The 25,054-nt window shown below is 45.1% G+C and overlaps 1 protein-coding gene across 3 annotated transcripts in view; it reads right to left on the bottom strand.

The window, feature by feature from the left end:
* dock1 (dedicator of cytokinesis 1) overlaps positions 1-25,054 on the bottom strand; it is a 121,157-nt gene that overhangs the window by 16,768 nt on the left and 79,335 nt on the right. For all 3 annotated transcript variants that reach the window (XM_057031243.1, XM_057031228.1, XM_057031237.1), the window contains exons 28-40: positions 23,180-23,281; positions 21,763-21,857; positions 12,182-12,260; positions 11,268-11,368; positions 8,096-8,154; positions 7,572-7,720; positions 6,658-6,743; positions 6,250-6,406; positions 5,738-5,778; positions 5,205-5,295; positions 3,144-3,263; positions 2,067-2,156; positions 1,879-1,983 (exon numbers count right to left, since the gene is read on the bottom strand). In XM_057031243.1, coding sequence (XP_056887223.1) covers positions 1,879-1,983; positions 2,067-2,156; positions 3,144-3,263; positions 5,205-5,295; positions 5,738-5,778; positions 6,250-6,406; positions 6,658-6,743; positions 7,572-7,720; positions 8,096-8,154; positions 11,268-11,368; positions 12,182-12,260; positions 21,763-21,857; positions 23,180-23,281 — 1,275 coding nt within the window. The remainder of the gene's footprint in view (positions 1-1,878; positions 1,984-2,066; positions 2,157-3,143; positions 3,264-5,204; positions 5,296-5,737; positions 5,779-6,249; positions 6,407-6,657; positions 6,744-7,571; positions 7,721-8,095; positions 8,155-11,267; positions 11,369-12,181; positions 12,261-21,762; positions 21,858-23,179; positions 23,282-25,054) is intronic.

Genomic DNA, 25,054 nt, shown 5'->3' with positions numbered 1-25,054 from the left:
GGGGGGGCTGCACGTGAAGTCAGACGAACAGCTGCAGAAACGTGTCTTTGAATCCCAGAGTAAGGATTCTTCATACAGGAAATGATCATAATAGAAGCTGGAGGTCGCAGGTCAAAACTTTTTGGGATGCTGGTGTAATGATGCAGCTCTTGGGTGCTGATGGCTGGATTTTCAGTTCCAGACGGGCTCTGCAGAACACTCCAGAATTAGCAAGAGTGCGTCGGGGTCTGCTGCCTGACCACATTAACAGCTAATAAATGATAAGCAGTTGAATTAAGTAATCTTGCACAAAATCAATGCTTAAGGGGCTGAAAACGTCTTCATCAGGGTATTGATTATCTCACATAATTGACTTTTCCGTAGGACACAGTGGCAGCACAACACAAACTGCAATCAGGAGCATAAAAAGCTGCACAAACTATACGATTTGTGGAGAAATGAAAGACGAACAAACACATCTGACATTTTCTGTGCTGTAAATATGGTTCTGAGATGGTTTTGAGGGCCTCGGGAGCCGAAGAAGATACCATGTCTGGAGAAAATTACAGCTTGATTCACTCTTTCAAAAGATCAAACAATGAACGCTCAAATTAAGTGGAGATTTTATTGATCGACATGCCGTTCTCTCTGGCTATTTCAAGACTGGTCAAAAGGTCAGGCACAAAGAAAAAAAGGACTCAAATGTGTCCCTTCGGGCTGTTTAAACTGCCTGTTAGATAAGACCTGCCTGTAACCTCACCCGCCCTGCCAGATGAAAGGGGCATGGAAGGGCACAGGGAGATCAGAAACTGGCAAAAGACTTGTGAAAACATTAGCAGAAAGCGAAGGACAAGATGAGATGGGAGGGGAGATGGGGCCAACACGTCGAGCACTTGTGATTAAAAAAAGGAGAATTAAAAAAGGAAACCATCACCTTCACATGACAGCTGTGAGAAGGGATATATTTAAAACCAACAAATCACAGTCAGCACTGTCCATTTTCTTCACGCCGAATCCCTTCAGGTTAATTATCTTTCTAAATAAACGGGCCCCAGCAGAGATGTCAAAGCCCTATTAAACCTACATTGGAGTTGTAATATAAAACTGCCACAGGAGAACAAATATTGATCGGTTCATGTTTAATTTGATTGCCTGAGCTTATCTTAATAAATGATTCCAGTTTGGAAAAGGATGGTCCGGCTCAGCAGTTGGCCTTTTTGGTCTGTATTAACTGGAATCAGCTGTTTTAATTCCCGATGACTCCCACCAAGACTGATCTGGGTGTTTGGTCTTTAGTTGACTTCTTTACTGTTTGTGGAGTCTGGAACATGAATATCCTTTATAATGGCCTCTCGATAACTATATAATCACAGACATATAGAGCAGGGACACCTCATATGAGGACAAAGACATAAAAATGAGTCAAATAAGTGCAGAGCTGCACAAACTGCTGTTAAGTATTACCTCCATCCATATCCACAAGCCTGAACTAGAAAGTCTGAATAGGTGTTCTGACATTCTCATAAAAACCTCCTCTTTTTTTTGGTGAAGGAGAGAGAGACAGGCTCAGAAATACAGACAGAGGTCTTCTTTGAATCACATCTCCAGCATCAATCCTGTAAAATATTCCGGATGTAAAGCCCGCACGCAGGGAAAAAAAAGGGTTATGATTCACTGTCTGCTCCCAGAGAATGTGAGAGAAAACACAGACCAGGTGGGATGTTGAACTAGCGAGCGCTGCCAAAACAAGCCAAACCCACATGGGAATGAGGCGTGCAAAGCCCATTGAAGCCATAACTGAAAGTAAAGTCTCTAGTAAACATATTGATCATCCGTTTTGACACGTGCATTACCCACGCTGCTGTGCTGTGGAGGACGTACACACGAGCCAGTACTCACGCGCAGGAAAGAGGGGAACCCACACCCGTAGTAGCCGACGGCGAAGTAGTCTGGTTTGGGCCGGATGACCTTCACGATGTTCTCATAGAACTGGGCTTGTTTCCGCTGTGAGGAGAAAATCACGCATTCATTTGGAGCTCTGGGGGTCATTTAACCAGTCGGTGAAACAGGGGGTGTAAAGTACTCACCAAAGATGCACTGAGCTGCTCAAAATCAAACATTTCATTCTCGTACTGTTCAGCCACTTCTTTGCCCAAAATGATGGCCTCCTCCCACATCTATTGGACACATGAAGACGGAGACATCAGCGTGTGTGTGATTTGTCTGATAGGTGAAGATGACACACAACTGCTCTCTCCGCACAGATTGAAAAAATGAAAACACCCCCTCGTGTTTAGCATCACACCCTCCCTGCTGTTGACACTTGAACCCACTTCAACCACAGAGAGATGCCAGACACTCGAAATGCTGGAAGGCTCCTGAGTGCCTTCCCTGAACAAGACTGGAGCGAACTGGTTTGAGGTGGAGCGAGGCTTCTCCTCAGATCAGCCTGCCGTCAGTCAGAGCGGCGTCTGTCTGTCCCCGGTAGATGCTCGCCGCTGTGCTTTTGCAGCACTTCCGGATTGCACCGCTGTGCCGTGCTCGCGTGTTTAGCTTAAGATCTCCCAGTTTGGCCCAGAACTTGCTGAGCGACGGCTGGCAACAGAACCAAGAGCGTCGGTTGGAAGCAAACACTGATGACACATGCGGGTCTTGGGATGGCGTCTCAGAGAAACTGCGGATTCAGTCCTGGAGACAAATTCCTGGCTTAGCTTTTGGGCCGAAAACGATTTTGCACGTCTGGAATCAAATCTTCAGAATTTAGAAGTGTTCCGCTGCAGCTATTTGAGGCCCGCAGGAGCCTGGATTCATAGAGGCTGAACTCACAAAGGGATTATTTTCACAAATGTGCGAGAGAAAAATCAAAATGACTGAGAGAGACGAGGAAAAAATAAATATTTGGGGACAACACAATGAACGCCACGCTAGCGCCTGTGTGGTGTGCACCTTTCCTCAAAAGAGCATCAGCTGAATAAAGAGGATTTGGGGTTCTGTTTTTTTTACTGTCCCCGTTCTATAGAAATGGAATTTAGTCCAGTTAGCTACAAAACCTGACAAAAGTGTATTTAACAACAATGACAGAGTCGAACAACAGAGTGTCCTGAATTTAGAACGATCATGGCTGAATCCCCGTGGCTTCTGCTGCCAGAATGGGTTTCACTCACCTTGCCCTTGTCAAAGTAATTGATAATCTGTTGGTAAAGCTGGTCCTTGAGCTGTCTTTGTGTTGCAGCGTGGTAGTCGTCTCTCTGGGTCAGGTGGGCTGCACACGGGTCATCCGACCACTACAGAGACAAATCAGCACTGGGGTTAACAGTGCGCAATCCAGCCCAGAGAAAAAGCTGAGTAGGTTACAAGAAATCTATCCCTGCCTTATAACATGCAAATGTGTGGAAGATCGATCCTATTTACATCAGAACTTTAACTGGCCAAAGTGAAAAAGCATGGCACAGGCAGTCAATATACATCAGAGCAAAGCGCTCCTAGCAAAATGCTGCTATCAACAGTCTTTACTGCTTCCAATAGACCCCTTCAGTATGTACAAACATTCCAAGCCTCGGGAGAATGAGCGCAGCTTGGGGTCAGAAAACATGACAGCCGGTAATAGAGGAGCATGTTTGCCCACAGTCCTCCAGCGAATAATCCTGGATATGAACCTTCACTGTTGAGTAAACAGTACCTGAATAAATTAGTACTGGCTGGCGCTGACAGTCTGCCTGACCAGGATTCCTTCGAAGTTTGGACAGGTGACATTGGTAAGTGGTCATCAACCAAAGCCGTACACACTAGACAGTCTACGCGCATACAAGGCGCATGATGCATATAACTATGTCCTGCCTGGACACCTTCAAAAGATCCTCTACAAGGACATAGGGAAGGCTTTTGGTTCTGAATTTCCTTTAAAAAAAAAAAAAAACTGGAACAAATGACTGTTTCTGCCTGTCTGTTCGGACAGTTTTGCTAGAATACAGATCTCTCGACTAACAGAAAGCGCTGTCAGGGTTGCTAAGATACATGAGTGTGGTGGCAAAAGAGAAACACAAAGGGCAGAAAAATGTGAGGAACCAATCTTCGTTTCCTAAACTCGAGTAGCACGCGCATAGTTCTGTGACACTGCGCTCAAAGGGGTCTATTCAGAGGATGAAGAGGTCGGGGTATCGGGTCTTTAACAACTGGGCCGAAGCATTTGCATGTTAAATGAATGAGATGCTCTCAGGGACCCACATCAGCCCTTCTATGTGACCTTAATTGCAGACACTGCTGAAGATCCATCAGCCTTTAATTACTTTACTGTAGCAGGTTCTTTACAGAAGGACTGATTATTGGTACAGCAGCCATTTTTAATTGTGCAGCTGCAGGTGGATCAATAGTTAGCAATACACCGCTTGTTTACAAAAGCCCGTGTGGTGGGACAAGCATGAGGACAGCGACATTAAAGATAACATTAAAGAGCTTATCGACAAAGAGAAGAATTAGCCATAGTCCAGTGGAACAATACTAGCCAATTAGCATAATATTATAGTGAATCTCCCTCTGAAGGTATGCTCACGAGCGCCACAGCTGCTGCGAGAGGAGCCAAATTAAAATAATAACAACAAACAACTCCTGCAAATGCCGCTGTGACTGTTAGGGCGAGGAGAATGCGATTCAGTCACAGCCTGGCGTCCCCTGTTGGGACCGGCACAAAGGCTGGAACAGCCAGCCGTTTATGCAAATACAGATCAGCAGTTGGCTGGAACCATTTTGGAAAAAAGAAACCGAGCGAAGGCCCCCAAATTCAGGTTATTTCAGACTGTGGAAGTTGGGAATACAACTGTCACTCTGCTGGTTTAACACAGCAGGCTCACCGTTCGCCGTTTAAAATACTTTAAGATAGCTAATATATGTACGTACATCCGTTAAAGATAAGAATGAGATCTCCAGATGATTCTGTCACATTGTGACTTGATAAAGGACAGTAAATCCGCCTTCTATAAAGCCCCTGAGCTGGCTGTTGCAAGATCAGATATTAGCAATTTGCATCAACTACACAAGGCAAAAAAGCTGCTGCTCAGCAATTCTGCCCTCCAAGTGCACCTCTCATGTTCAGTAGGATTACTGGGATGCAGCTAAATCTCTTTTGGTCCTCTGCACGGCTGCTAACGCTCGAGGTTAACTGCCCGACATCTCGCAATAAGATTTTTCAGGGTGTATTTGCAGGTTTGTCCGTTGGTGGGCGTGTTCACCTTGAGCAGTCTGGCGTGAAGCAGCAGCGTGTAGGCAGCCTCTGTGTAGTTGTCACACTCTTTGTGGAGATCGCACAGTTTGTACAGGTACCTGGCAGGAAACAGTAGCGATATGTGTTTATATATATGTTACAAGATGTTTACTCTGCTCAATGGGACACCAATGGAAGCATCTTTTCCCCTGAAATGACAGCAGGACAGAGATCAACCCAGGCTAAATAGTGCTATTATCGTTACGCCTATTGCGTTCTTTCTTTGTCCGGGAAACTTCTGTAAAGATGTAGATTAGTTCTTAATGAGAACAAGAGCCAAATTATTTTGTTTACAATGTCAGAATAATGATGGGAGAGAATTAATTTATAACAAGCAAACATCAAAACATCTCTGGAGGCATTTATCAAAACAGTTATTAACTTCTGAACCTTAATTCCACAGTATGAAACTGTGCAAGAAACAAAAAACAAAGAATCCAGTTAAACTACCATCTCTACCTTAGACCAAAGCTCTAAAAGCTGGATGGGACTTCATCTTACCTGATGTACATCTCCTCTCTGTCTATCTCCTTGTAAAAGTTCTAAAATGAAAGAAACACGAACAAAATCAGGTTGAGTGCTTGATGCTTGAAATCACACGCATTCCTGAACTGGTGATTAGCGTTGAGAAGAGAACACTCTTATTAGGCCATTAAATTCCCCCCCAGCAGAACACTTTAAATGTGTCCACTGAATAAAAACAAACTGCGATATATAAGAATCACAGCGATGTCGCTCGGCTGCTGGCTAAAACCGAAAACCTGCGTTCACTCGTTCTGACGGAACATGACTCGGTCGAATGCCGGACGCAGGCCGGAGCCCCGTAGAGCAACATCAGAGGCCATGTGAGACAAAACTGACATTTGAGTGAAATGTCACATCACAGAGGTGGTGTTTTCTCGTCAGCTGCTCTGTGATAACATCTCCCTGTGCTGTGTTGGGAGCCTGATTGCCAACATTAGCTTCTAACTAGCGGCCTGGGCCTGCGTCTGCGCCGGTAGGGGCCATCTTACGAGCACGTTGACGGTGCAGCTCATGCGGTTCTCCTTGTTCTCGTCGTGCATGATGGTCCTGTAGTCCAGCAGCCGCTCCAGCAGACGCACCACCAGAGTGACGAAGTTCTCGCCCGTCTTGGCCAAGTACATGTGCTTCCTGCAGTGCTCCAGTAAACTAGCGTGTGTTGGGTTTGAGCAGAAAGAGAGAAAATTCTTACATTCACGGTACAAATTGTTCTTTTCCCTTGTTTTACGTTGCGTCACCGCCCGACTGTGCTAAAAACAAGCATCGCACAGACGAGAGGTGACGGGGAGTCATGCGATCGGCGGCACGCTGCGAGTATTTTGGGGAGTGCTATGTCGCAATTAGCATTATCCAACGTGCGACAGCCGAGTGCATAATCCTGCCCATTAATCAGTACTTACATTTTCTGAAATAGAACTTTGTACTGCTCGTCTCCGCGCCCCCCCTCCACCTCGTGATCCAGCTTGGTGATGATCTCGTTCTCGAACTGCAATTAGACAGAGCAGGCGTAAATAATCAGCGCAGCTAATTTTTCCAATTCATTAACTCCATTTCCCCGTCCCCCCACTCGCTTTGCCTCTCTTCATCAAGGAGAGGTTCCGATGAGAAGATCCTGCTTCTGCTGTGATCACCGATGTTCCCAAGGCTCAGCAATTTTTGCGATTTATTACAGAAATCCTTATTTACGTCTACAAATTTCAACATTACTGTGCACTTGTATCAACAACTGGTGGATTTTGGCATTAGAACAGCATGAATTACTCTTTTTTTTTCTTTTTTAAAGCAAAATATACCTTGAAAGTACTAGTATTGGGGGTCCATCTCAGTCCTGCAGACTTCAGGTCAAATTCAAATGAATCACAATGCACTAAAAGGAACAACTGGCATTCACCACCAATGAGCCTGATTCTGAGTGACACACTGATCTAATTAGTGGTGTCATCGTGACTGCAAAGGCCAGCAGAGACGTTTAAATGCTTCTGAGCTGCTTAAACTGTTGATATAAGTCGAATAAGCATCGCACAGTTGGGGAGCTCACATAAGCATCACCAGGCTTTAGACTGCCGGAGACTTCTCATGACACAACAGCTGGAACCAAATGGATTCCCCCATGCAGAAAGGCTTAATTTTGCTCAGTAACAGGGCAGAACATCGAGTTCCCCCCACCGTGGCTGTTGATAATCGCAACACAACAAATAGTGATTTGCAGAATTACAATGGAGACGGTGTAGCCCGTGTGTGGGGAACTTCGTCTCTAACGCACTCCCCTCTTTGCTGTTGTTGCGCAACATTCATGTCATTACAGTGGACGCACCCGCTGGAAGCTGCACGTGAAGTGCGACTCGCACTGCATCATGTCGAAGAAGATGGGGATGGTGGCCTTGCGCAGCTCTATCTCAGGAACCAGCGTCATCTCCAGCATGGGGCCCACCATCTCTGGGATGAATTTAATCTTGTGAGCACCTGAGGAAGAGACAAAAACACAGTATTGAATTCACTTAAAACTCTTATGTGCAGCCATAAGCTCAGCAAAGAAACTCTGCTTTTGTCAATCTTATCCATTAAAATCTTTAATTAAGGAGTTACATCGTGAAGATTACAGTTAGGGAATACAAGGACACAAAATAAAGCTAATTAACATTGGATGGTCTATATTTAGCTGCTCTGCTGTGGTGATTGAGTGCAAAGGTACTTGGCAGCCAGGTAATTCTAGTGGGAAAAGTGGGAAAACATGTGTGACAGACGCCTGCTGCCATGGTTAGATGACTAAGATTACGGCTCTTTGGCTTCAGTCACAAAGCTAAAGCTGTTAAAGCAACACACAGATGATTGAATTACCTAGATTGTACCACATATCTCTGATTTCAAAGCCAATTTGCCTTCTCATGTCACGGTACCTGGAAGAAAAGCAAAGGAAAAAGGTGATTTAGATGGCTGCCTGGGAATGATTCGATAGATTCAAACAAATAGCGTCAAAACTTATAATTGACAGTTTTGTTTTGTTTTAGCGAGCTTAATCCTTGCGTTTCATGTGTTTCTGCGTTGTCTACTGGAAGAGAGCTCAATAAAAGCAGTCTAGCATTAAGTTATAGCTGCCAGAATGAGGGTAATGTGGTGCGACTGCATTCTTTGAACATAAATGCACTTGTACTTTGTGAGCTAAATCCTCTATTCAGTTTCTGAAGTCAGGAGCTGCGATAAATCCTCCTCTGTACTTGTTCTTGGGGGTCAGCTGGGAGACTTATGAGATTCTGTGTAAAACAACAAAAAACAAGGAGCGGGGCCACTCTTGTTCCGACTCATTGTGAAATGTGTTCTGATTCGGGGCTTATAAGATGATCAGCTGTGCCCCGTCTGGGTCATAAACTAATCTGCTCAGCAGCTTCGGAGCCTACCGGCTAAGGCCCAGGTCAAAAAAAGGACATGCAGTGAAGTGGAAAGGACGAAGAAAGAGAGACAGTGACTGATGGAGTGAAGAACAGGAGTTGAAAGGCTGGACAGAGATACGGAAAGTGAGACTCCTCCTGTGAACCTGATCGTATGAAACAAAGGCGATGGCTCGGACTGATGTGAGCGCTGATAAGAAGCGATTAAGTTTGAGCCTGAACTATATTTTTTTATCTTCAGAATACAGATTAAGTGAACCACACAGGCTGATGGAGATGCTTCTGACTGACCTTAACTCTCTCTCTTTTAATACAGCCAACATTAACTGCTGGAAATAACAGCAATTTTAAAAAGCAAAACCCTCAAATTTGTCCCTGAGAAAACCATAATGCTGAAATAATCAGTGAAATAAAAGGGAAGAGACTTAAGTGTAGCAAAAAAACCAAAACCAAAAAAAAAACCTCAAGGCTTCGCAGTCATGGCAGGGGTGATGTTGGAGTCTGAGTTTCGATAAACTAACGCTCTGCAGACAATCGAGACCAAACTGGCAGCATATTGAGCTGCCGAATCTGAAAATATGACACCCAAACATGACCTGGAAAAAGCAAACACGACTATTAGGACATGCAAATGGTCGTTTTTGCCAAGAGATGCACTGAAGGAATAAGAGTTGGCAATAAGATCTAAACAGATGCCTCCATAAATCCCATTAAAGCAGCTTTCAACATAAAGAGAATTAGTTATGTGCCAATCCTCAAGGCAAAGTGTTCAATGTATTCCTGAGTGTGGCACTAAGCTCAGAGCTTAGATGTATACCGGCACAAGTCTGGGGGATCGTGTTGCCCGTATGGACCCACGTATGGCTGGAAAAGGTGGCGTACAGATGCAGAATACTGCTGTGTCAGAGCCCTCTGGGCAGCCAGACCGATGATTGTTGGCTGCCAGCACGGCAGCGTGTACCTGTCAGGTATGACGTGGAAGGCTCTTCGGGAAGGTTAACTAAGAACGACATGTCTATAAGGGGGCGGTGGTGCTCAACCGGGCCAAGGGACAGAAAAGAGAGGAGAGAATGGAGGGAAAGGATGCGCAGGCATGAGGGGAAGACAGGAGAATCCAGCGCAGGAGATACAAAGAGAATGTCAAACTGATGAGGAGCAGCCGGTGAGCAGACAAGATGGGATTAGAGCCAGAAGAAAGGCGTCAGACGTTTACAAATCTGACAATATGACAGTCATTACTCATGGACCCGTGTGATGACGATGACACTGCCGCTTCCACAGCTGACGTCCTACCTGTACCTGTAACGGAAGGGCTACAGCTCTGCTATTCAGATATGGATGCATTTCTGCATGTGGACCTTTTACACCCCCCCACTGCCAATCACCGGCCACTGGAGCTTTACCTCCATGTGGATGTTACGCTGCACCACGCAGTGAGGAGAAAAAAGAAATAGGCTAAACGGCAGTTCTAAACCATATTGATCACTGTAGCAACAATAAACCCACCCCCACCCCAAGAAATCAAAACCAAAGCTCAGAGGAACAACAGGGAAAAAGTGAGGAAAGCAAAGGTGTCTCCAACCCCTCCGCCTTACTGCAAAGTTACTACCAAAGCAATACTTTAATTTGACTTGATCGCTTTATATCGTTACAGTAACAGTATTAAAGCTTCGGATCCAACCCAAGCTTCCTATTGGTGCTCGACTGTGATGGTGTCTGACCTTTAACACTGTCCTATCTGTGCCACTGTTTAGTTAAATCAACTAGTTCTTTCCTTTTATCGCTGCAACGATGCAGCTCTACATACGCTAAAGGGCCAAGGCTGCCATGTGACGCAGGGAAAAAGCAGAGGCAGCGGCAGTTCTCCTCAGAGCAGAGGGAAGGAGAACACAGCTTGGACAGACATTTGAGAGCACGAGAGAGATGAGTGGCGTGCCGAGGAAAGCAGGGACAAAATGAGAATGAGGAGGTGGAGGTAGGACGCGTGGGTGAATCTGATAAAACTGTCTAATCTCCCTTTTTAGTTTTCTTTGGCTGCTTTTGTGGGAAAGACGCCACTGACGCGGCACGTCAGAGAGCTTCTCCTTCCTGCACTCGTGCCCCAAATAGAAGGTCTCATGTGTGAGAATCAAAACGCTGTTTCATTCTGGCGCAGTCAGAGTGGGGGCGGCTGAGACTTTCTTGCTCATTGTTTTTATTTGATGGTTTATTTCAGAATCTTTCAAGGCTGATAATGAAGCAGTGACCAACGGGTGGTCCCCCTCTCAACCCCAAGTCCGAGTGATGCATGTGTTGATGAAAAAGAAGAGAGGGGACCTTCATGATGGAGAACACACATTTGTTTGGCTGGATGACCAGATTTGCAAACCTTTAAAACTCCATCATGAAGAATGTAGCCGGATGTAATGACCTACATCTTAAATCTCAAAGGCTTCCCACCTTTTCTGAGGCCTGTATTTGAGTACAAAAAGTATATTCAGCAGCCCCTGGAGTCACATCAAAGCTGCTCTTTGCTCAACAAAAGTAACTACAGGAGCTTCACACTCGAGGTGACGAGTGCTGGATATCCCTCCGCTGGGGAGGAGGCCGTGTTAGCGTGGGGAAGTCCCACAGATTGCACTCACTTGTGGAAGATCTTGGATTTTTTGTCACTTGAGAAGTTCTCCAGCTGCAAAGACTCCTGGGTGAGGAAGGCGACGGCCAAGTGAAAGTAGTTGTTCCACAGCTAGTCGAGAGGGAAGGAAAGAGGGTGGTGTTAGGAGGAAAACAAGGACATAACTCAGGACTCAACAGAAAAATGGCAATATCATTCAGTGCAGTATGTGGGCTAGCAAGCATTACAGTTTCATTAAATCAAAGGGCTTGAATGAGATGGGTACATTTGTGAATCTGGACGCTGTCCCAGACCAGGGAGAGGGTCTGTGATTTAGGCCAGTGGCCCCCAGAGTGCACTTTCAATCAGAGGACAGCAGCTAAACAGAGTGCTTCTGCAGCTGCTATTTTTCACTCCTGTACAAGTTGTGCACGCAGGCCTGGAAATAATGTCAGTCCCAGAATTTAAGGCGCAGACCTTCCAGTTTGCATGCCCATGAGCCAAAACACAATTATTAAAACCGCAAATGTCGAAAAAAAAGCAAAGACAGGGTACAGCTCAATGGATCTAGGTGAAATATTCTCAGCCCATGGAGCTTTGGTCCACAATAAAAGTCAAATGCTTTATTCACTTCATGAAGAAAGTCTTTAAAGAACTGAAAATATGATAATCACGCTGATCCTGGGTCTGCTTTCGAAGCCCACAGCAATTTCGCTTCCCATAACAAAGCATTTTCGTGGCATGTGTTCACAAAGCAGCAGGAAAATGTCAGCTTGTTTAATAAAGTGGCGAAAAAATCCTGAAATGTGTGTGAAATTGCCGGCCATTACACTCTAATGGCGGCTCCTTTTACGACGTGTCTGTGGCTTCTTTGTTTGCTGGTCAGACAGACGCAAAGAATAAAGTGCAAAAATGTGAGCGGTGAAACGAGCCCTCTGCTCTTACCTGCAGCTCAAAGTTGGCCTGATCCAGAAACTTCTTGCTCAACACGGCTGCATACTGATTGATGGCTCGGAGGAACACTCTGAAAAGATAAGGCAGTATTTGCATCAAGGCTTAGTATTGATGAAATGGAGCTATTTACATTTCATAATTACTATGTGCACAAGCCTTAAAGTTACTTTCACACGGATCTCAGCAGTCTCCACTGAAACCACTTTTCTTGCTGATGCTGGAACAATGTCAATGTTTAAAACTCACTCAACCTGCAACAATTCAAGTTTTTCTGTTGGCGGGGGTGCCACGCAGGAGGTCGCGACAGTTCAAGGGTCTTGCTAATACTGTTAGCGACATTTTCAGCATAAATGTCACATAAAAAGCCCCATCAGGTTACTGTTTTCAGTAAAAAGGAAATAAACGGAGAAATATTCCGTGGAGAAACAAAAAGATAATAGCCTTAAACACAGCACACAGCAGTCCCAGCATTACTATGCACTTCGGAACATCTACCTACACCTGGAGGACGGTGAAATAAAGCCACAAAAAGAACATAAAACTCCATTTTCCAGTTGTTAATGCTGCTGTGTTCTCTATTTAAACAAATGTCTCTGTGGGCCACTTACATACAGCATGAAAGCAACCAGGGAAATGGGAGCATTAGAAAAGGAGTTGTAAGAGAAGCCCCCCCCAGGAGCTCAGTTCCAGTGACCACCCAGTCTGAAAGTGCCACAACCACTGCATGAACTATAACCAGAAGAGTTCAATTACGCTCTACAAATTAGATCTTTGGGCCATTCAATTAACCTTTAGACTGATTCAGTCCTGAACATTGCAGAGCTGCACTCAACTCCAGAAAATATTACATTTCATGGATAAAAGGCTGTTTGCTGTGGTCTAAATTTGGGGTGCGCACCCCAACCAACCAGGCTAAATAAATTGTGACCGAGATTTATTAGCTCGATTGAAGAATTAAATCGCGCCATTGGTCGGAAAGCTGAGCTGCAATTTGTTCGAGTCCAGAAACATTCCGTGTTTGCAATTTCGGGAATAATAAATCTTTAACCTTGTGATAAAGTGCTGTGAACATCTTTGTGAGCCTGACCCAGGAACAGGGGGGCACGAGGGATCCCAGAAAAAAAAAAGGATGCGATGAGCAGACCCGAACGAGAACAGCGTCTGAAGGGCTAGGCTACTTTCGATGCTGCAAATTTAAATATTAATAGCTTAAATGGCATCAAGCCTTCAGAAGAGATTCGCGAGAGCTGCTCACCAACTCTGCTATTCTGCTGCTTTCCCCGGCAGCCCTCCATATAAGAACACCAGCATCACGTTGTCAAATATTTGCCAGCAGAAAACGGAGTGCAATTACCCAAAGAAATCCAAAAGATCTCCCCAGAATGTTCAACAGCTGCTCTTGTGCTTTCTCAATTCTAATCCCTGCCTCAAGTGCAAAATGTTTGTCAGAGGCACAAAAAAAATAAAAGACACAACGGGAGCAATAGAGGCCGGTGAAAGGAGGACAGTAGCTCTGCTCGCTAAATGATGTGTGGTGGGGATTCATCAGTGCGCCATCGCACCACATGAAGATGTAAGGCTTGTGTAAGTGACAGTGGCAGGTGAGCAGACATGTGCCACTGCTGTAATGGCATTAGCCAAACCCACACTGGAACCAGGTCCCACTGTGGGAACCAGTAGCGGCTCACTCTCCCCGAGGCTCTTGCTCTGTGTTTATATTAGGTCCCCCCTGGTTTCCCCCCTTCACCACCTGTCAAACTGACCTTGAACTAGAAAAGCCATCACTGTTGGGACACACATGCTGTGGGAACTGGGAGATTTAAGCATTAATATCCCACATTTGTCTCCTCGGCTGATGAAATGCCGGCTGGGGCCGATGTGTGATTCCTGTTAACAGTCATCTTTATCATTAGCTGGAAAAGGTTAACTGTCATTTTACGCCTTTGTATAGGCCATTAGAAGTCCATTTCCGTGGATCTCTGTCCTCAGAGGGTGAGACTGCACCCCCATCTCATGCGCTCTCAGACAGCCTATTACCACCATCCTGTCTCCGCGAGCGCACGCTCTGCACACCTCACTCAATTTTCTGCAGCCGTGAACATGTCAATATAGCTGATATGCTTAATACTGGACTACAGCTAAAATGTGCTTTCACCCTCCGCACGTGCGCTGAGAAATGTTACTGCTCGGCGCGAGGGCGGTGCTGATTTACAGCTTTTAATTTTCAATAAATCAAAGAGCTGAAATTTGTCACGTTAAAGACCGACTTGAAAAAGCGATTTGATGAGGTAAAAACGGCTTCGTGACGCGTGCTGTTGGACGCTGCGGCTCGATTTGGAAGTCCAGAAATGTGCAGTTTGTTGCTTGGCTGCTCAACGGTGGGAGAAGAACACGTTCCAAACTGCTGGCAAATCACATCAACAACATTGGTGCTGGGGGAGGGGCTTTTTTTTTTTTTTGGTTAACGAAGAAGCTAACTGAATCAAAAATGTCCCAGCGGAAATGCCGGGCGCTGTGATCAGAGAAATATCCCTAATTAAAGGGTTGAGTGTGGATTCATTCGAGCTTGGTTCAGTCGCAGGGCATTGATGGCCAGCAACACGAACCCATTTGGAGACAGCAGAGCGGTTGATCGCCTCCCATTAATAATTAAAGTAAAAACATTAATGAGGAAGGTTACAATATGGTTTAGCGCCGTCACAGTGAGTGAGCCACTCTAAAAGAGCCTTTTTACCCAGGCTTAAGGGAATTCGGCGCTAATTTATGAAATGTGGAGATAGAAAGTTACGACACGAGCATGGGAAAAGTAAGATAAAGTCACCTCTGCCTGTGTATGAACTCATCCAACATGAAACATTCATAAAGATATTACTGTAGTTTGTAATTAACTGCATATTGATTTCAGGGCAAAAAAACTGCACGGACACACGGACAAGCGAGGGAATGAGGCTGCATTAAGTGAACATTTACTGTATTTTACACTGTCTGAGGTCCCTCTGCTCTTTTAAGCCTGCATTATTAACACAGCCCAATGCCGAGGGGAACGTGCTCGGCTTGCATCAGCATCTCTGAAGGCCAGACTCTCTGCTGCAGAAGGAAAATAAGGAGCTCAGCCACAGAGGGAGCAACAATGACAAACCAGTCCTTTAGCTCTCCGGTAGCAGCAAATGCTAATGACTGCAGAATTTAGGCTACTACTGTAATCAAAGATTTTTTTAAAAAGTGGGTTCATTCTTTGTTTTTACACCTTCAGCAGTGACGGGAGGCGTTTCAGGGAAGACCTTAGAAGAGCCTTCTTTCTAAAAACAGCCCGTCTCCGCACTGGAGAAAGACGAGGCATCGGTACCAATCAATCACGCTACTCTTGGACACTGCGAGGGACACGGCACATAAGGTGGAAATCCTTGATTAGTAAATGCTGAAAGAGGACAGCTCCTCCTACACACCCGTCTGACACTGTACACATGCAGCATCCTTCTAATAAAGACGCTCCATCAAGCTGTCAGTGTCAGGTAAATCACCCCATTACTGTTGATGGATGTGCCAGCGGAACATTTACATCGCAGAGCGCACGTGAGAGGATTTGTGCTCTAGAATCTATTTTTTGGACTGCCTCCTGAATGCCGTTAACTCAGCCTTCCTGCACACTTCGGCTGGCATCACGTGTGTCTAATGAAAAGTTGAACCGGATCATACTTGCTAATTGAGTTCAGAGAGCGGCTCCGATAATGATCGTGACCTATTTGCATACTGTCGCTGAAAAGCAGGCGCGCCGCGTTTGCTTTGGAGTGCTCGGAGATAAGGCAAGGTCAAAAACCTTCATTATCACGCCCAGTGTATTCAATTAGATTACCTTTATTTCAGGCACCTGATCCCACATTAAAACGCCATTAATCTGTCAACATGTTTGCGTTGACAAATCTCCCTGCAGAGAGTTGCCTTCCCTGCAGCGCGTGTGAAACACAGAGAATGCTGCTCAGTATGAGTTGGCCCTTTAGATAAATTAGGCAGCCACGCACCCCAGGGAGCCAGAGGAAGGTTTGGATACTAAAGTACCACTGTGGACTGATGGCATCTGCTCAGTTGTTTATGTTCATCCTCGCCTCCCTGCGCTCGCTGTGTGGCATGAAGAGTTTCGCCCCGGATGATAAAATAAAAAGAAATTGGCTCTGATATCCTAACAACAGGGACCATTCTCAGCTACCTACCAAACTAAGAGTGCTTCAAATCACCAAAACCAATTCTGCGCGACAACACGACGTCCGTGAGATTAAGTGCTCAGTTACATGAGTCATTTCCCGTTCAGTAAACAAAAGTAAAACAGTTTTGGGTGATAATGAGGCTCAAGCTGAGGCAAAACATAGCTTGAGAGGCTAAAGCCTAGTTAGCAAATTATACACTGTTGGCTGCCAAAGCTTGAATGCAATGTGCAGGCGTTGACTGTTAAAATGGGTGAAACAATTAAAATACGAGGCTGAGTGATATTTCTAAAGAAAAGGGAACAGATTAGGCTAAAAAAGGAACTAAAAGGTGTCAACAGGACAGCAATTGTTTTCTGGCTCACCCCACAGCCTGTAAAAGCCAGGCTGACGTGTGAATAATGTGGGATTGGGCAAAAAAAAAAGGTGCAGTCCCTTAAAGTTGGCAGCACCAGGCGGCGTGATTCTGAAGACGGTTAGCTACTGCTGGCCTGGAAGCACAGAGATGATAACAGTGACAGCTCAGGTTGTTTTTCCGTCCCGGAAAAAAAAAACTAGTTGGAAGTAGTGGATGGATTACTAATGAGGCAGCGCTAATGTGCTTTGGAAGCTCCTTCCTACACTGCTGTCAAACATGGTGGCCAACTTGATGAGGCAGAGTCAGAGTTTCAAAGTGATTTTACATTTTAAAGACCGGACTCCTCAAACATTAAATGGCTTCATCAATGTGTTGACTTGAATTCCAAACCCTGACAGGAGTTATATCAGTCGGGGCTGCCCCAGGGGAGGGTCCAGGATGCCCCCCACGTTCATGTTAAGTTTATTCTCAAAACTTTCATCTCATCAAATGTTGATTTTTCATAAAAAAAAAAAAAACAAACCTTTTTCCTATAACACTGACCTTTTCCTTTCAGCCTCGTTCCCTCAGAACTCTTACATGTGGTATTAACTTGTATTTGAAGCCTGTTCGGCCTGTAATAGACATTCGCACCGTTTGATTTTCATGCCATCGGTGCTCTTTTCATCAGCACTGTTGACATCGTTCAACAATAACTTTGTGAAATGTCAATCTATCTGTCAAATCTTCCCCCAAATGTCAGTAACATTCAGAGAGATGAGAGAAAAAGGGCGACAGCTTCTCGCTCAGCACCAAAACAGCAAAGAAATTAATAAGAATGAGTTGATTTGAGTGGTAAAGTGAACATCCATTAGGCATCTTTACAGCAGTTATAAAGGCACCGTAGGACCGTTAAACCGGCGCTTCATTTCAAACGCACGCCTCCAATAAAGAATACGTCGACCCACAATCTCACAGGCACAGAGTGGTTTTTTATGTGAGTGAGTGCTGGGTTGTATGTCAATCCTAATGATTGTGCGAGGGGGCTGCCGGCGATGGTTATGGAGCGTGCGAGCTGCCCTCTTCAGCTCATCGGGGCTTTCATGGTTCCATCTGCGACACGGAGCCCCCCCGGATCCTCCTTTCATCTCTCAATCTACTACCGGTGCTCTTACAAATAATTAGCAGCTCAGCAGGAAACTTTTCCTCGTGATTTGGGGAGAGGAGCCGATAATAAAAAGGGTCGTCAGAGGTTAACTCGATGCTAATTCGTTGAGAATCCATGTAAAAGTTCCAGGAAGCCTGCAAGGTTTGAGAGAACTCATCTGTTCTCCGACTTGACGAAGAAAAATAATAATTCCGACTGTGCGGGGCTGCTTTTCAATGATTCCCTCAGTAGTATTGTGCATTCTAAAGTGATCCCTCTGTTGAACTGGGATGAATGGCACATCATATATTTTAGATTTAATTTGGTCAATAAACTAAAGAAAGTAAAATGATTATATTTTCCAAAAATAATGATTTTAGCTGCATTCCTCCATCTGCTGTAATGACACCATTTCCTTCATTCACAAGCCTCAGCTCATTGAATTACAGTTAATTATGTAACGACCATTCGACTCAATCTGTTTGTTCATTATTATGGCGGCTGCAGCGCCATCAATAGATCTGGATTATGGCTGTAAGGAGGGAAAAAAACATTGCCAGAGAATCGTTAGAACTGACGATGATGATGGCGGCACTCAATACGTAATAATTCAAAACCTAGTTGTGTAAAGGGCACAGAGTTCCTACGATGCTTAACACCTTAACTGGACACACCAGAGAGCAGCCGTGGTCTGATGTGTTCAGAACAGAAGACTGCCCTTCAATCTGAGGGGTTTCTCTCCAGCTGGGTGTTTAAAACATGCTACATGCTACACAAGCTGTATAGAAACCGTCCCCGATCGGTGGGATTTCAATGCGTACGTCACGCACGCGCTTCTGTTCCAGGGCGTGTAGCTACATATTTGATTTGTTTGACTGATAAAAAGAAGATGCGGCAAAAATCTCTGTCCTTCGGAGATCAGTCTCCGTTGAGATCAGATCAGATCGCGACAGGCAGGTACATCGACGTCATGGTGTAGTTTAGCGGGACGACGCAGGCGACCCCGCAGGTGTTGTGACCCCGCCATCGACCCCGGAGGGCGTGCTATTTCCGTGCAGCGTGAAAGGGGCTTTGTATACAGTATATTGGTTGTCGCTGTTTTTCTCCACACTACGACAAAAGAGACTTAAGTGACAGCTGATTATTCTCTGTCACCAAATCAAAAAACTGTTTGGATTATTTCCGTACCCCTGCCAGCACCCGTCAGGGGAGATCTGTAGATCTACAACACCGATAGCTAAAAATCCAATTATGTGAATCCCGATCGTGTTTTCGGCATCACAAAGTCAGGTTCCTAGTTAACCCTCCTGTTACTGAGCGATCCTGTTAGCTTCTAGAACAACTATTGGCTATAAAGCAGTGTCCGGTTGGCACGGCGTCCCCGGGGCAATTAGAGCCTATAAATCAGTTTACAACAGGCGATGGGTGGAGAAGAGGGAGTGGGAGGAAATGGCTGTGGCCACCGCTGATACCCGTCTCATTAGAGATGCTATCATAATGTATGGACATGAAAGGACTGTCAGCTGGCGTCGGGGGTGGCTACCTCTCAGCTGAATGCGTAGCATGTGGGATTGCCTTCAAACTACACAAATATGTTATACGAGGATGACAAATGTAATCAGCGCGGGGAAAATCCTGCAATTTTCTAAAACCAGAAGCATTAAAGTGCTAAAAGTCTACTGACAAAACTATTCCGCAGCCACGGGGCTGGTTGTTCTTGTGAATTTATGGCTGAGTTAATTGAAACTTCAGTCTCATCTGCGCCATTAATCCATTTTCCAGCAGCTGCTGTCAACAAACAAGCTCTGATAAAGCCTCTACACATCCGACAGACAAGCTACCAGCACTCTGTCATAAACATCTCTTTTGAATTTGGAGAGACTGCAGTGAATCCGCTCGGTTTTCTCCAGTGAAATCCACGGAAACCCCAGCAAACCCATCAGGACGCACAGACGCAGGCGCTGCTTTTAGACTTTTACTGAAAAACATTTATAGCCGCCTCATGGGACGGATGAACATTCCACGCTGTGTTCTAGCGGCGGGGGGCACGAAACAACCGATCAAACGCTGATAAATGACGACAAATGGAATACTCTGGTTAATTTGTTGCCCAAGTGGATCTCCGCAGTATTTAAAGAGGCCGGGGAAAGATTGAATAAGACTTGGACAGGCTTGTTTTTCCTTATAAAGAACAATGATTTACCAGCTGTCAGAAACATCAAAGACTCCGTGGTGAGAGATTCTGCTTAGACATGAAGAAGTGCACGCTGCTCTTTACTCTCACAATACAGAGCATGCTGAGAATAGACAAGGTAAGGGCGCGGACACGCTCGGAATCTTTAATACTGCTCCGGAAAAAAAACAGTATGTAGTGTGCCTGAGTTAGGAAGAATCTGGGATGCTTTGAGTTCATAACCCCGCAGCTCAATCTACACATCAACCTGTGGTTTACACACCTGAGGTACAAAGGGGAGCATCGTTAGCTTGTAAGCCATCTGTACTATGAACCAGATGGCTCATGGGTAAATTATAAAAAAGGGGACACGAGGCTTGCTGCAATCAAAGGCATCGATGATACAAACGGAGTCAAAGCAGCAGTACACACCTGAAAGTGAAACATCCTCATTGGCAATGACGTGTGGCAGTGAGACAAACTGCCTGCTGTCACCTGGCAACTGACTATTAAAGCCCTATATACATCGTCAATGGCTACCTTGAAATGCACTTCAAACACACAGCTGCAGGTACGAGGCTTTTACAGGAAATCACCTCAGTCTGGATACCGCGCACCATTTGATGGCGATGATTTCATGTGTGTGAGGTTACTATCGTAAAGATGAACGGCCCATTTCAAAACCAACCTTCATGCTGTTGCTGAAGGCAGGTGGCAATTGCTTTACTACCTGAAAGCACACAACCGGCCCCAAAAAACACTTGAACAAACACAAACCACCACCAGGAGGGCTGAGGCTGTTCTTGCGGTATCCATTTATTAGTGGTTCTATTTAAAGGCGCACTCATCGACTCCATGCAGTGTATTTAGGGTGACCCAACGTTCCATCTGGCCTCATCAGGAGCCCCTGAGCCAGCCCCGGCATGCCCCGTATCGCTCGTCTATTTCCATATGTCAACCTCAATGCCCTTGAGTGGCGAAGAACGCCCTAATTGGCTGTTTGGATTCAGCAAATTTGTGCACAAGACGAGAAACCGAAGAGGCGAAAAGAAAGCCGATTGAAGCTCAATTACCGAATATTCATGGATTTCTGATCCTTTTCAAGAATTTGTTGTATGGGTGTCGATTTGCTTCACCGTTCGCATCTCCGCGGCTCCTGACTTCTACTTCTATTTTCCCAGGGGCAGAAAGCATGTGATGGATGGTTATCTGCCCTTATCATTCCAGTGGGAGGGTGTAAATCTCCCTTTTTTTTGATGTGACGCAACTGAACTGCAACAAAATTTCAGACTCCACAAAAACAAGAAAGAAGGTTTCGACACTCTTTCATTCCGTAGTTCTGACTGCAGCAGAACTTCAAACCGCAGTTCGTCTGTTTGGGTTCGGTTTTCCTTTTTTAAACAAAAATGCAAGGTTCACATCAATACGCCAGAAGACCGCAACAAGCTACAGAGTAAAGAGACGCTGTGAATAAGTCTGAAGATTAGCAGGCAGAATACGCCAGCATCTATAATTCATGTGATTGTTTTCGGGCCTGTGCTGACGTCTTATCAGATTGCTACAACTGATTCCTTGTGCCGACATTTGCATGGAGAGAAAAACTGGAGAAAACACCCTTGCCCACTCCTGGCTGCTGTTCCTAAGCAACAACAGAGCATAGTATTGAAAACTGCATGTGTGTGTCTGTGTGTGTGAATCCAGCTGCTGGGCACTTACTTGTTTTGCATCATGTTCATTATGACCCAGTCTGAGGGGTAGACGTTTTTCCCGATGAGATCTTTGAACATGATGAACGTTTCCATTAGGAAATCCTGTAAGAGAGGGAAGGTTTATCTTTTATTCCCCGCAAAATGAAAACTTTTTCTTCTGTTGCCAAAGATAAGAGCAAACTGAAAATGAACTGTGTGGATTTTGTAGCTTTTGGGCAGAAACAACTTTTAAGGTCAAGGTGAATCATGCATTTCGTTTTGCCAGTGGCACTTCAGAGCTCAAATGTACGGCTCCTCGTGCTCACATGTCATAATTTAGTGAGATTAAAGCTATCTTTCATCCTGGCAATTATAGTCACAATCAGTTTCAGTAGAACACTCACTGATCGGCTCAAAATGCTTCAGAACATATTTCTTTCTAGACTCTGACTTTATTCTCAATTGTGCTCCCCTTAATAGCTGCAGCAGCTAAATATAAAACAGAAATTTGAGTCTATTTCTGGCTGTTGATGTGTGATTCCTGGGTGGTCCCTCCATGCTCTCTGGCGGGGTATTAAGAGCATCACCACAAAGCAGTAAAGGCTTTTAGAGCTTGTTCTGATATCTTCATGTGTTGCATAGCACCTAAAGGAACAACAAATCTGGGCTTCTACTAATTAAAATAACAATTTAAGTCCGTCCTTCCATCCAGCCACTACTGCTTATGCAGGGTTGGGTCGAGGGGGCATTAGCCTCAGCAGAGAGGCCCAGACTTCCCTCTTCTTGGCTACGTCATCCAGCTTTTAAATGGGAATCTTGAGGCTCTTCTGGGAGAAATAGTCTTTCCAGTATATTCTGGTCTTCTGGGGGCCTCCACCAGGTGGGAAATGCCAGAAAAACCTCACCAGGGAGACATCCAGCAGGCACCCAAATCAGATGCATGAGTCTTCGCATGCGGAGGAGCAGCGGCTCAAGTCTGAGCCCCTCCTGGATGACTGAGCTTCTCACCCTACAGCTAAGGAAGAATCCAGAAATTCAAACCTCTTCTGTTTTTTGGCGACCAGCGAAGCCTCTTCTGCCTGGACTGTAGGTTTAGTTCAACCTTTTCAACATAACTCATAAAGCTCCGACTCATCATAAATCAGTCCTCTGCTTTCCATGAGGCTTGGAAATTAACTCCTGGGAATTAAATCAATTATATTTGTCCCACCTACGTAACTTGTCTGCCTCTTCCCTTTCCAGTTTCATTCAGTATGAGCCTGTGATGCATTTGGAGATCAATTTAATACTTTATTCCAGGATGTTTTCCACAGATATCATATCTGACTTTTGAGTAGTAGAGAAGAAACGTAAGATGACATCAAACCACAAGTCTGCAACCTCAAATACATATAACAGAGCCCGAGAAATGCCGTCATACGGACACAAAGATAAGGTATACTCACCACCACATCACTCCTTATGGAGCCAAAGGTGTTGATCAGATGAGAGTAATGATAGTCGTCCATCTGCCTCAGCGTGGCAGTCATACTGGCCACAAAACTGCCCTGCGAAAGAAAGTGCATTCAATATACAATCATGTTCCAATGGAAGTCTGAAAACAGACTGCTCCTCTGACTCTGATTGTGATGGATAGTGACTGGGTGAGGTGATTGAATCCGCGTAATGAAGCAGGCCTGGCTTTGCACGTATGGAGCGGTGGTATCTGGTCGGTGGCTGATGGCATTAACCTACTGCCCTGCAGTCGCTGGCTGTCTGTCTCGAGTGATTAAAACGTATGTGAGGGCCCTAAAGTGCTAACTTTACTTTGCTGCACTGGATCGTGGCTTTGGAAAACCTGCTGTAGCGTGTTCTGCCAGGAAATATAGCAGCAGGCAAGAATGTGGTGCACTGGGAGGAGGGTGAAGATGCCGTCAAGGCAGCTGACAGAGGGGAAAAAGTAGGAAAATGGAAAAAATAAAGGAACTAATGAACATAACATTGGAAGTACCCTTCTTGATCAATAGTGTAAAGGGGAGTGGGCGAGTCTAAGTGTTCCTGAAGCATTACAGGCAGCTCTACACCATACATAAATATACAGAGCCTCAATGCTTCCCCATGAGGAAGTACTTTGTAGTAGCACCACTTTGAAGATGAGGACCTAAGAGAAAACCTTGTGTAGAGGTGAGCTCTGCATTAACCTGGTGGGTTCAGAGACGAGTGACGCATCACAACCATATACAGTGCATTCAGGGAGGAATGATAACTAGCTACAAACGCCACTTTCCAAATGCTTGTTATATGTTGCAATAGAGTGAAACAGTTGAGAAACAGGAGAAGCTGAAATCCTGAAAGAATCGGGCTTTTTCTGATGTACGAAGGCTTTGCCGGGACGCTAATGTTAGCATTTATGGGCCGACACCATTAACTACATAATAAACTGTATTTGTTATTTCAACAGTTGCAAAAGGAATATATTTCAGACCAAATAACTTGGTTGACTGCCAATCCCAAGACATTAAATAACTTATTAAAGGTGCATGATGGTAATTCCAACCTCTACTCATTAATGAAAATACTGACCTTTCCATAATTCCCTAAATAAATATCTAACCATCCTAAACCAATAGCCATAGAAACTTATATTAATATTTTTTTTAAAAATGCAATATGAAACTGAGCATCTATTTTGATGGCACATTTCCTCGGAATAGTAAAGCTATCTAAGACCACAGTGCCAATAAATTCAATCTGTGAGGAAATACCGACCGTTTATAAATAAAAAGAACTTACTTAAGTTCAAACTGGTTAGTGGGAATAATCAAAGGGGGGATAAATGTCCATTATCTCAGCTGAATCCATCTGACTTTGATTCAAACTTGTACATCTCAGATCCACAGTTGTGGCTGGCACTGAGCTGAAGCCCCCCCCCCAGCACACAGTCACTGGCCAAGCAGAGCGGAGGAGCTCGATGAGCTGGAGGGGATCCTGCGTTTATCCATTGTTTTACTCTCTTCTGCTGTGAATGAATCCCCGAGTTAAAGAGGCTTCAAAGAAAATGTCTGGAAGCCTAAAAAGCCTGGATGTGGCTCCAGCGCAGCGTACAATAGCAGCAGCCTCACAGGCTCCAACTCTCGGTGCTCACACGAGGCAGCCAGGAACACACACGCTGCTGTCGCTGCTGACTTTTCCGCTGTCGTGTGTTGCTCGTGGATGTAACTGAAGCCTCTCCTGCTGGAGGGATCAGCTGGTTAAATCATCAAGCTAAATTAAAACACAGACCATGCTTCCAGCCTCCACGTACGGCACAAAATCAGCCGCCGCCTTAATAAATACATCAC

Source organism: Takifugu flavidus, chromosome 1, assembly GCF_003711565.1.
Source record: "Takifugu flavidus isolate HTHZ2018 chromosome 1, ASM371156v2, whole genome shotgun sequence".
Taxonomy (NCBI): Eukaryota; Metazoa; Chordata; class Actinopteri; order Tetraodontiformes; family Tetraodontidae; genus Takifugu; species Takifugu flavidus.
This window is presented reverse-complemented; position numbering and strand designations above follow the sequence as displayed.